Below are 13036 nucleotides of genomic sequence, written 5' to 3'. Positions count from 1 at the left end.
AGTAATTTTGTTACCGAAGGTTAATGGGGCAGAAAGGATTCAACAATATAGACCTATTTGCCTCTTAAACGTCAGTTTCAAGATTTTCACGAAAGTGGCCACCATTAGACTTAATACGGTTGCGGATCATGTTGTCCAACCTTCTCAGACTGCTTTCATGCAAGGAAGGAACATCCTTGATGGAGTGGCAGTTCTACATGAGACGGTACATGAGATGCATTCCAAGAAACTTAATGGGGTTATTTTAAAATTAGATTTTGAAAAGGCATATGATAAGGTCAAATGGTCTTTCCTACAACAGACACTCAGGATGAAAGGTTTTTCTCCTGAGTGGCGTGCTCTTATTCACGACTTTGTGTATGGAGGTAGCGTGGCAATTAGGGTCAATGATGACACCGGCTACTATTTCCAGACACGCAAAGGGTTACGCCAAGGAGATCCGCTATCACCAATGTTATTCAACATTGTAGCAGATATGCTGGCAATACTCATAGAGCGCGCCAAGTCTGATGGTCAAATTGAGGGTGTGATCCCACACTTGGTTGATGGGGGTCTATCTATCCTTCAATACGCCGATGACACAATTCTTTTTATGGATCATGATCTCGAAAAAGCTCGTAATCTCAAATTAATTTTAGCAGCTTTCGAGCAATTATCGGGATTGAAAATTAACTTCCATAAAAGTGAATTGTTCTGTTTCGGTGATGCCCAAAACGACATGACTCAATATACAGAGTTGTTTGGTTGTGGGCAAGGCCATTTTCCTATTCGGTATTTGGGTATTCCGATTCACTATCGGAGACTTACACTTGCTGAATGGAAGATTGTGGAAGAAAGATTACAGAAACGCCTTAGTAGTTGGAAAGGCAAATTGTTGTCCCTAGGAAGAAGATTGGTACTCATTAACTCGGTACTAACAAATATGGTACTGTATATGTTATCATTCTTTCTCCTGCCGAAAGGAATTCTGCATAAACTCGATTATTATCGATCCAGATTCTTTTGGCAAGGGGACAGCGAGAAAAAGAAATATCGGTTGGTAAAATGGAGTATAGTGTGTAGTCCCAAAGATCAAGGCGGACTTGGAATTCATGACCTGGAGGTTAAGAATTCTGCTCTGCTAGGTAAATGGCTTTTTAAGCTTCTTACTGAGAATGGGACTTGACAAACTATTCTTCGGAGAAAGTATATTGGCTCGAAGACGCTCTCCCAAGTGGTTTGGAAACCCGGGGACTCTCACTTCTGGGCTGGTCTCATGGCGACGAAAAATATTTTCTTTCGTCATGGTACTTTTTCTATTAAGAATGGAGCACAGATACGTTTCTGGGAAGATGTTTGGCTGGACAATGCTTCCCTGAGTGAACAATATCCTGCTTTGTATAGTATTGTTCGTCGCAAAGGTGATACCATTGCTACCGTTATGGCTACCTCACCACCGAATGTGACGTTCAGACGGGTTTTACTTGGACAAAGACTAACAGCATGGAATACTCTAGTTCAACGATTGGGTGATATTCAATTATCCCCTGAACCGGATGAATTTAGATGGAATCTTCATGTAGATGGCTTTTTCTCAGTTAAATCTCTATACAATGCAATCCTTCATTCTGATTTACCAGTTGATAATAATAAGAAAATTTGGAAGATGAAGATACCATTAAAAATAAAGATTTTTGGATGGTACCTTCGTCGAGGAGTTATTCTCACTAAAGATAATCTTGTTAAGCGGAATTGGCACGGAGGTTCGCGGTATGTTTTCTGTCATCATGATGAAACCATCAAACACCTATTCTTCCAGTGCAGTTTTGCGAAATCTATATGGTCAGTCATCCAAGTAGCGTCTACCCTGTATCCCCCGACTAGTGTGGCAAATGTCCTTGGCAATTGGCTTCACGGTGTTGATTCAAGGTTTAAGTTGCTTCTTAGGGTGGGGGCGCTAGCAGTTATCTGGGCGCTATGGCTATGTAGAAATGACAAGATTTTTAACGATAAAAACTGTTCTTTGTTGCAGGTCATCTACAGATGTACAGGTATTCTTCGTCCATGGTTACCTCTTCAGCGGGCGGAGAATCGAGACCTATTTACGGAGGTCTGTACACGGTTGGAGGCTACGGCGAGGGATACTTTTTCCCTACATGGGTGGCAGCATAGTCTACGGATTGCAGCTCCACCCTCTCCTTAGGCGTTCTACAGTTTATCGTCTCGAGATGTATTTCGCCTTTTTTATGTTTTGTTCGTTCTGGAGACTTGAACAGCTGTATGCATCCTGGTTATGGAGAGCCTGGATGTAATTGCTTTTCACAAAGTAATAAAGCATCCTTTATCGAAAAAATGTAGTTTATCAGCTTCCTCCTTGTCTGTCACGCGTAGGCGGCATCAGGTACGTACGTAGTAGCTAGTTGCCGATGAATGCTTCCTGGCCGTCGTGGGAGTCCTGTTGCTTCCCTTTTCGGAGCGTGTTGGGCCCAGCGTAGCGATACCAAGTGATCCGGATCGGGATTAACGATCGATGAAACGGACCGACGAAATATTCTGAGGCCGGTGCCGGTACCAATTTGGTTTTCGACAATTTGATTCCGCCTTGCCCTGCGCTTGGTTGTTATAAGATCTGACCTCCTCACCCATCATCAACGCATTGAGTCGTGCAAGAATTCATCGAGTGACAAAAAGATATACTCCGTAGCATAATAAACTGAGCTGGAACACATGTCGCCGCCGGCGCATGCCGCCGGCGAGCAGGCGCGTGTGGTCGACGTCTGGGCCGACAACGAGGAGGAGGAGCTGGCACGCATCTCGGGCCTCTTCGCCGACTTCCCCATCGCGGTGGTGGCCACGTACCAAGACCTCCCCGGCCGCCCTCTCCGCCGCACCGGCCACCTCGAATTCCGGGACGACGTCTACCGCGTCGTGCAGTCGCGGCGCAACCTGAACGACCAGTGCGAGGTCCTCCACGACAGGACCCGAGCCGTGCGATTCTTCCAGCTCGTCCTGGCACTCCTCGACCGCGACGGCCGCGTCGCCACGGGCCGCGTCTGGCGGTTCCACGTAGGGGCGCCGCTCCCCGCCGACGACCGCCTGCTGCTGGAGCTGGGCGTGGAGCCTCCTGCCCGCCGCCGCCTCCGCCGCGACCACATCGGGAAGGCTCTCGTCAAGTGCCGCGCCGTCCGCAACAACGCCGTCACGTGGGTGACCTGCGACGGCGCCGACGACGTCTGCCACCTGCTCAACTGCTTCTACCCCCCCGGAGTCGTCCGTGACGTCTACGACCGCGTCAACTTCGTGCGAAACTCCCGCTCAAGCTTCCCCCGGCTGTACGACCTCCGGTTTCTCGCCGAGTGGCGGACGCTGGCGGGGGAGGAGCCCCCGCTCGCAGCCGCCGGAGCCGCCGGAGGGCCGGCCGCGCTCCTCCGCGGCTTCCTCGCGCTCATCAAGGAGCCGACTTTCGAGGAGCAGATGGAGGGATACAACGGGATACTGTACGGGGTCGGACATCTGGATACTCCTGACGTCGTCAATCTACACAAGGTGAACTCTGAGGAGCTTCAGACACGGATCAGGCTGCAATTCGGTGCTTGTAAGAAATAGACATGCATGAACAGGGCTTGAGACTACTGTCTCGCTTTGCTTTTACTAAAATAATACTCCCTCAGGTTCAGAGGCGTGTATATTACCGTACTTTTAGTCAAAACATATAGTATTGTTTTTTACTATGGATTTTAGTTGTTTAAACTTTAGGAGATTTTCGAGAGAGGGACCTCTAATTATTCTTGGAGAATGTTAGAGCATCTCTAGCACAGAGCACGTAAAAGACCCAAAACCGAAAAGTAATCGCCGGTTTACGGGTTCGGGGCGAAAACGGCGCTGAACAGTTACCGTAAACGGGGAGAAACCGTATTTTCTTTTTCAGGCCGAGCCCCAAAACCCAAATCGGCCTGTATTTTTAGGGGGCAATCGAGCAAACCGAACAGTAGATCCATATCTAGGGCGCTGAAATTTCACCGCATGAAACTGTTCACTCTCGCCCTCCTCCCTTGCGCCGCCACCACACTCCACCGCCGCCACCGCCGCACTGCTCGATTTGGCCGAGCCCGACATCCCGAAGCTAGCGCAGTTTCGCCCGCCTCCCGCACGCGGTTCCTCGCCCAACTCCATGTGTTGCTGCCCACGGCGGCTGAATCGACGATGAGCTCGGGCGACGAGTGCGTGGACGTCGATCTGTCGGATTCGTCGAGCTCGGACAATTCCGACCTTGATGAGCTCCTCCCGGACGACGAGGTGGAGGCCACCATATTCCTTCTCTCCGTCAAGGAGCTGGAGGACCGCGCGCACCTGCTGAATCGCAGGCGCGGCTCGGTGATGGGTCGGAACCACATCCAATGGAATCGCCTCCTCGGGCACGAGTAGCTGATGGAGGACTACTTCGCCGAGGGTGATCGCATGCGCCGTAGTTTGTTTGTCAAAATCGTCAAGGCCCGCGAAGCCAACTCGAATTACTTCAAGCAACGTAGAAATGCTACCGGCGTGATGGGTTATCAGCCCTTTCCAAAAAAATCTTGGCTGCCATGAGGATGATTGCATATGGCATCCCTGCGGATTACACCGATGAGTATCTTCGAATTGGCGAAGATACAACCATGGAGTCCGTTCGTAGGTTTGTTCGCATGATTATCAAGTTGTTTGGGCCAACTATCTCCGAGCTCCCAATGAGGATGACACAAAAAGATTGATGAAGATAAATGAGCAAAGAGGTTGGCCGGGAATGCTTGTAGTATGCATTGGACATGGAAGAATTGTCCCAAGGCATGGCATGGCATGTACCGTGGGAAGAGCAAAGATGCTACCATTGTAGTTGAGGCCATCAATGGAACTTCTAGCCCTACATTATCATAAAGTAAATCCCACGTGGCTACAAACAAGATCCCCCTACATGGCTAAGCGCATTACTAGCAGAATCCTCAAACTGATCAAACCCTCAAAATAACTGCTTTTTTAAAGGCTGAGACAAAAAAAATTGGCATCGAAGAGCCCTCAAAAAATTTGAAGGCCCGGCCCTCATTTTTCATCCCAACCTGTACAAATCTAGGTTGAGGGGCAAAATACCCACACCCCTTCATCTGGTCAACGCGCGTCGCGGGAGGGGGGGGGGATATCCCTCCAACCGCTCGAGTTCCTCTTCCCCCCTGCGCCGCCACCGGCCTGATTCTGCCGAGCCCCACCCAATCCCGCTGACCCCCGCCGCCCCGTCTTGCCGCCGACCCCCGTCGCCCTGCCTCCACCTGCCCCCGAGCCGAATCGGCCACCGCCCAGCCCCGCCCCGCCTCCGCTTGCGGTCGAGATGTCGCTACGCCCTGCCGCGCTCGCCCACCGGCTACCACGGCGTGCGGCTCCGCCCCTCCGGCCGGTGGGCCGCCGAGATCACGCGCGGTGGCGAGCGGTTTTAGCTCGGGACTTTTGAGTCGGCGGAACTCGCTGCCCGCGCGTGCGACGTCATGGTGTGGCGTTACGATGGCGCCGCCGGGCCGCGTACCTTCTTCAACGTCATGGTGTGGCATTACGATGGCGCCGCCGGGCCTTCCGTGCGGCGCATCCGCACCACGTCGAAGAGGAGTTGCAGTTCTACGCGCAACTGGCGGCGCAGCGAGCTATAGCGGCCGACGCTCGTCCGTCTTCATCCTCGGCGCCCCCTCCCACTATCGTAGTCGACGATAGCTCTGACGACGACGATCCCGATTGGATCGACAAGATGGCCGCGGAGCTGGAGGCGGAGGAAGCCGCCGAGAAGGCCGCGGAGGATCCCGATTGATGCGACAAGATGGTCGCGGAGGATGCCGCGGAGGAAGCCACCAAGAAGGCCGCGGAGGATCCCGATTGATGCGACAAGATGGTCGCGGAGGATGCCGCGGAGGAAGCCGCCAAGAAGGCCGCGGAGGATCCCGATTGGTGCGACAAGATGGTCGCAGAGTTGGAGGCGGAGGATGCCGTGGAGGAAGCCGCCAAGAAGGCCGTAGAGGATGGCGACGGCTCCGATTTCTTTGAGGACTTCTAGGATAAACCCTAGATTTCGACGATCCGATGAACTATCTACCTAGTGTCAGTGTCAGTGTCTATCGATGAACTATCTACCCCCGATGAACTATCATGTTTGTTGAAGTCTAAATGTGTCTCAAATTTTAAATGTTTTGAGGGTTTGAAGGCCGTGACGCGGACCAGTGCCCTCAAACCTTCTATTTTGAGGGTTGGTTTGAGGGCACTGGTCTGCGCCGGCTGTTTTAGGGTCTTCAAAATCACCAATTCTCGACCCTCAAACTGCTTTTGAGGATTACAGGTTTGAGGGCACTGCTAGTGATGCTCTAAATGTGCAATTCGAACCACAAGAAATTTAAGGTAGCAATGTGCGGATCGGTTCTGAAAATGAAAGAAGAAGAAAAAACAGAATGCAGGCAATGTTGTGGATGAAGGGAACGCTAAGTTGGAAGACACCATTTGCATCAGGTACAAATACACAAGAACCAACAACCTTGAAGAATATCCAATAGTTAGAGGCTACTACTAGCTACCATATGGGTAGTCGAAATACTATCCAACCTTGGAAGAAAATTTTGTATAAGCTTACAACACTCAAACCCCAATCATGCAATCCTACACCTACAGTAACAAATCTAGAGATGCCTCCGATGGCGGATCGACCTGGTGCATCTCGTACTAGAGTGGAGGAATGAGTCATATTCCTCACCGGCCGGCGCTTCGGGTCTGGGCCGGCCGGCAAGGGAGCGGCGACTGGAGGCGCGGAAAATCTGTGGCTGTATGTGAATCGATCTAGGGGGGAGGCGGAGCACGGGTAGCCACCGAACAGCGAGGCTGGGCTCCGGTGAGCGGCGAGGCTGGGTTGAGCTCCTTCACCGCCGCTGGCCGGCGATCCTCGCTTATCGGGCCGGCAGCTCTGTCGCTTATGGGCCAACAATCCGTTTGCGGCCCAATATTACACTGCGGGCAGGGCGCGGCAGCGGCAGCGGCGAGCGGGGTGGGGAATTTTAGTCCCACCTCGCCAGTTCAGAACTGCTGGTACCTGTTTATATACCACGCTCTCGACCATCGGGACACGGGCTCCTCCCAAACAACCCTCTGTACTGATTACTTGCCCTATCGTTTGGTCTGGGATGTTGACCGCTCCTCCATTGATCTCGAGTCTGCCTGTGGGCCCAGTTGCCGGGGTTAATCCATACCCTGTCGCCGCCTGGGTGGGCAATTTTTTACTTTCTCATTTTCTTTCTACAAATTTCTACTCCCTCCATTCGGATGGGAAGGCAATTTTTGTATTCTTTTTTACTTTCTCATTTTTTCTACAATTTTCTGCTCCCTCCATTGGAAATTAAAGCATATTTATTTGCATCACCGAGTTCCAATAACATGTTTATCTTCAACTCAAATCTCATCAAAAATTCACACGGTATTTTTTAGCCTACAAAAAATAATAAGTCTCATGCCGAGGATGGACCTCTTCGATCGTGGGTGGGTTGGCTGGCGAGTGGCTTGAGATAGTTGGGTGACCGGCGTGGAGGGAATTGGGTAGGTGGATTAGCTGGTGATCGGCAAACTTGGGTGGCTGTCGAAGAGCAGCAAGGAGCGGCGGCGACCGAAAGGGCTCTGGAGCGAGATATCGAGGTGGACGGTTTAGACCTATGCGTACAACAATGTCTGGTGTGTCGTCGTGTGTGCGCTTGGATGCCCACTGCCCATGCAATTATCTGGAATTTTGACTTCAAATTTCCATTGTTTCATAGTGGTGGTGTTTTCGGAACCGGCGCACATGTGAATTTAGGCCAACAACCAATAAGAAGAGATGAGCCGAGACCGCGGGAGTTTTTTCTCAACGGAGATTTCCGGTTATACGTACCATTCATTTCTTTGAATTTCAAGTTTAGAACTGGGTCAAATAGACTATATATGCTATTAGAAAAAGCATAGCTACATTTGGTGCATTGGTCGTGCCCGATAGCCGATATGTCATGTGATTGAGTTCTGCTTTTAGGGCCAAATTAATTTTTGTACAATTTAATTCAGTTCCGGGAGAAAAGACGCAATTTACGGAGCATAAGGTTCGAGAACGCGACCGGTCATTCCAGTGCCCTTTGGTTGAAAAAAAAAAATTCTTTCGGAGAGACCCAAAGGAAACGTACACTTTTTTACTACAAAGAAAATCATATTTCTAAGTTCTGAGAAAATCATGCACATAGATAATGGACGTATATGTGTGAGAGCCAAGATTGAAATTTAAGTATGTTCGTTTGTGATATCTATACTACTAATAAAAAATGTAGATTGTATACTATGTTCAAAATTCTAACTAAAACTAAAAGTTAGATATCAAACCCGAAATGGTTGGGACAGATATTGGAACCCGCAATGGTTGCGTGGAGATGATGATTTTTAAGATGGTTAGGACAAGTTATAAGGATGGTCACGTACGTATATGAATCGCGGAGCTCGAAGCACGCCGTGAAGGATAGTGCATCTATAAGGCGTTGAGCGATGCACTCCGACATGTTGGGCTGAAGCAAAGGGGATATGGTACATAGGAAAATATCTACATAGCCCAATATCCAAGATTCTAATGGCAAGCCAAAGGAAAGCAAGGGGGGCAGCTCAAGTTAATTCCTTCAACAACCAGGACGCATGATGGAGGCGCTAGGCCATCGGTGCCTTATCACCGACGAGCATCTTTGGCACCAAAAGAAAGATTTTTTTTTCAAACGATAACATGGATCGGATTTCATTACCCAAGGATAACAAAAATAACAGAGTTTTCACGCGCGAGCGTGTTCATAGAACAACAACCAACAGCTGCAAACTAGAACCAAAAGATAAACACCGCCTAATGCCAGCGAAACGAAGAGAGGAGTTACCAAACATGACTACCAGCAAAACAAGCTGCAACAAGCTAAGGTCTATCTATTGCACGACAGGAATTGGCATAAAAACTCCATGAACCAACTTGATACCAACAAGCCAAGGACATCAACCCTGCTCTTCCATCTCCATATCGTCATCAGCAGCTTCCATGTTGACATTGTGAATGTTCGTATTTTTATCTATATAATTGGTTAACCTTAGTAGGCGTTGACTTTTGACAAAATTCGCATGCCTTGCTTTATGGAATGGAGGTAGTATGAGCTTTGTGCCTTATACGGTAAAAGTCATACGGGAAACAGACAGAACACATCCCGTACTCTTGTTCTTCTTGCTCTAGATCTCACGAATCTTGACCGTAACATTGTACTAATAAACATTAGATTCCAACAGCTACACAAAAATTGCAATTATCGATCAGCCTTAAGGGTTGATGAATGTACGATAAGAAAAGCTTGTTCTCACATTGCTTGTATGGCTTGTAAGTATTCATTTCCCTGGTCTGACTCATATAAAGACGTCATCATCTTTTTTTTTTATCCATTGCTTCTGGTGATGGAATTTAAAGTTGCACAATCGTTTGTCTAGCAAACCAAAAGAAGGTTACGACTGAAGCTACCCTAAACTAAAAAAAAAAACTTAGATCTAGAGAAAATCTTGTCCAACTCGGAGATTAGGGAAACAAAAAAGAGTGAAAATGGCAACCAAGCGCCTCATACCCGCACTTGTCTCTCCAAAAATGAGAAAAAAAAAATAAGGTACTACTCCCTCCGTTCTAAATATAAGACGTCTAAGATTAATAGAAAAAATATTCATATCTACAATTATTGAATAGATACTTTAAGAGAATATAGATTTTATGGTTAATCTATTGATATTAATTTACAGAGTATTATAGATGTTTTTTTGTATAAACTTGACCAAATTAGAAGACGTTGACTTTTGACTAACTTTAATTATTTATTACGACGGAGGGTGTATTGGATTGGATTGTTTAACCCATAGGTTTGAGGACACATGCATGGGGCTAGGGGTTTTAGAGGCTGGCCCTAGAAAGCGCAAACGGGGAACCCGCCTTCAGAACAGGGGAACGCATAACTCCCCCCTCCCGGAGCTGCTGCCCCGGCGCTGGATGCAGCAGACCAGCCCCCCGTTGCCGACGGCCACCTCCCGGAGATTGACGGCCAGCATGCGCAAGGCTGCCGCCAGGCCTTACTTGTCGTCCTAGTTCTCGCACGGTAGAAGACGCCTTTCTTCAGTCGAGTATAAGCCCTGTGAACTGTGCCCGGCATCGCCATAACCAGCACTGCCTTCGTGTTCATCGCGTGCGCTCTTCAGACTTAAGAGTTTGCAGCAGCAGCAGCAGCAACTTGAGAGTTTGCAGCGTCGGGGCTCGTGGCGGACGGCGCGGCACTGAAGCCGGGGTGTCGTCAAAGACGGTGACCACGCACACAACTGACCACGCATGGACGAGTCGGGGTTGCCCGAGTCTTTGCCGCGCGTTGGTGACCACGGCGCCCTGTGGTGGCGGTGACCACGCATGGCAAGCACTGCCGCCCGTCGGTGACCACGGCGCCCTGCGGTGGCGGTGACCACGCATGGGCATGGCAAGCACTGCCGCCCGTCGGTGACCACGGCGCCCGGCCGTGACGGTGACCACGCATGGGCATGGCAAGCACTGCCGCCCGCTCGGCCGTGACGCTTCGCGGCGCAGGCAAGCTCCACCACCTCTCCCCCGACATGCTCTTATCATCAGAAGCCGGTGCACCATTCCTCGGATGCTACACCCCTTTCTTTTCCCTTCCCCGGTATCCAATCCAAGGACTGATGTACTGACATCGCCGTGTCATGAATCAAGCCTAATCCATGGCCTCAGCCCCCAATCCTCCTTCATTCGACTTACCCACTCCTCTATCACATAAGGTGGGCACTGAATCGACCGGAGTGATCCTTCCTTCTTCATTACCTACCTTGTTTTGTCTCTGTCAGTGCACCCTTACCTCACACTCACAGCCACCAATTCCTAAGGAGCAGCTACTCCATCAGCTAGTGAACACGCCCAATTCTTAATAAGGTTTACAAATTCAGTTCATGGATCCAGGCCGGCTTCGGCATGTCAGAGGTACAAGTCCTCAACAAGCCAAACTGTTTCATGTGGCCTGATCCAACCCCGACAGGCCACCAGAAGCAAGAGCCATTCTTCCAATTCCATCCACATTCAGCTCTTCCGTTTTGGTATTTTGGAAACAAGAAGACGCTACTAATTCTCTGTAAGCACACTCCAAGCAGCAAAATTAGCAGACAAACTATCTTGTATACACTTCCAGGAATCAGGCAACCTATGTGTTTTTACCAAACATGGAATGCACACACAGGTTATGTTGAAATATTGGGCCTACACTTAGTGGCCCATACTAGATTTCAGATTTTCCTATAAATCTCAAAGCCCACATAGTGGAAGCCTTGTGAGTTTGAGCCCAAGTTGGTGGCAGCTCACTAGGGAGTGGCAAGAGGTGGGAAGTTTAGTCCCACATGGAAAGTTGGGAGGAAGTTAGACCACCTTATAAGGTGGGTTGTTCCACCACTAGTAAGTGAGTGAGAATAGGAGTGCTACACGCGCGCGCTCCTCCTCCTCCTCGCTCGACGCGACGCGACGCGACGCGCTCGTGGTGAGTGGATTGAGCCGAGACTTTCCTTACTTTTTGCAGCTCAGGAAAACGAACAGAGTCCTAGACGGACGCGTCGCAGTTAGTCGGTTCGGGTCGCTCCCGGATCGTGGGCTATCTGTAACCGACTCGAAACGTTCATGCGACGTGGGTGTGGCCCACGTTGCCTAGGGTTTCCCGAGCCTATATAATCTCTTGCTCGGCTACCGCAGAAACACATCTAACATACGAGTTAGGGTTTCCACCTCTCTCTGCTTGCGCCGCCATCGTAGCCTACTCCATCCCGCGCGCCGACGTACATCGGCGAACGGGAGAGCAGGTCTCCGGAACCGCTCGTCCTTGCGATCCTGTACGGGAGAGGGCGAATTAGGTTTTTGGGAAGCGCTCTGCGCGACTGCTCAAGCTCTTCATCACGGTCGCCTTCCGTCCAAGTCGGGCGGTGCTGCCTACCGTCGTCTTCAACGCCATCTACTTCGACCCGTCGTCCCCGTCGTCAACAACGTTGTCATCAACAACGTTACTGCCGCGACATCATCTGCTACACCTCCACCGCCACCTCCACCAGATCGGTACGTGCGACATATCTCGATCTGTTTAGCGATGGATGTTGTACTGTTTGCTATGCTACTGTTCATGTTGATCACTACATCTAGTATGTTCGAGTTTCACATGTTAGTAGTTACTGTCGTCATGCTTAATATTCTGGAATTAATCATGGAAATTGTGCCTAATTATCCAACAATCCAAAAATCTAATTGTAGGCAATTTCCTGAGTTAACAATGGCTGGTTTTTCCGATGCACTGAGGCCGGATAAGTTTACCGGTGTGCACTTTAAGAGGTGGCAGTATAAGGCCATGCTCTGGCTTACTCATCTGAAAGTGTTCGAAGTTACTGATGGTTTACCTGAAGGAACTATATCTGACCAAGATCAGAACAAGTTCAAGGAAAACAATACTCTCTTCGTCGGATGCGTTTTGAGTATTCTTGCTGATCGTCTGTGTGATGTGTACATGCACATAACAGATGGTAAAGAGCTCTGGGAGGCACTGAATGCTAAGTTCGGTGCAACCGATGCAAAAGGAACCGTACATCATGGAGAACTTCCATGACATCAGGATGGTTAACAACCGTTCTGTAGTCGAACAAGCTCATGAGATACAGTGCATTGCGAAAGAGCTTGAACTCCTTAAGTGTGCCTTACCTGACAAGTTTGTGGCTGGATGCATCATCGCTAAGTTGCCCCCTTCATGGAGGAACTTTGCCCCAACTCTCAAACACAAGAGACAGGAGATATCAGTTGAAAATCGATAGCATCTCTTGATGTTGAGGAGAAAGCTCGGGCTAAGGATAATCTGAGAAAGGAGAGGGTCTAGCGCCAACATGGTGCGAAGAAACCCTACAAAGCAAGAACAAAGGGAATAACAAGCCCTCCTTCAATAAGCCTATGAAGACTACAACCTTC

At 49.6% G+C, this 13036-nt stretch overlaps 1 protein-coding gene across 1 annotated transcript; it reads left to right on the top strand.

The window, feature by feature from the left end:
• The first annotated feature begins 2706 nt into the window (after window positions 1-2706).
• Window positions 2707-3585, top strand: LOC127340131 (probable CCR4-associated factor 1 homolog 7). Its single transcript, XM_051365911.1, has one exon. The coding sequence runs from the start codon at window positions 2707-2709 to the stop codon at window positions 3583-3585; it is 879 nt and encodes a 292-aa protein (XP_051221871.1).
• The last annotated feature ends 9451 nt before the right edge of the window (window positions 3586-13036 follow it).

This window comes from Lolium perenne, chromosome 1 (assembly GCF_019359855.2).
Source record: "Lolium perenne isolate Kyuss_39 chromosome 1, Kyuss_2.0, whole genome shotgun sequence".
Classification (NCBI taxonomy): domain Eukaryota; kingdom Viridiplantae; phylum Streptophyta; class Magnoliopsida; order Poales; family Poaceae; genus Lolium; species Lolium perenne.
Note: the sequence above shows the minus strand (reverse complement) of the source record. Positions and strands in the feature narration are given on the sequence as shown.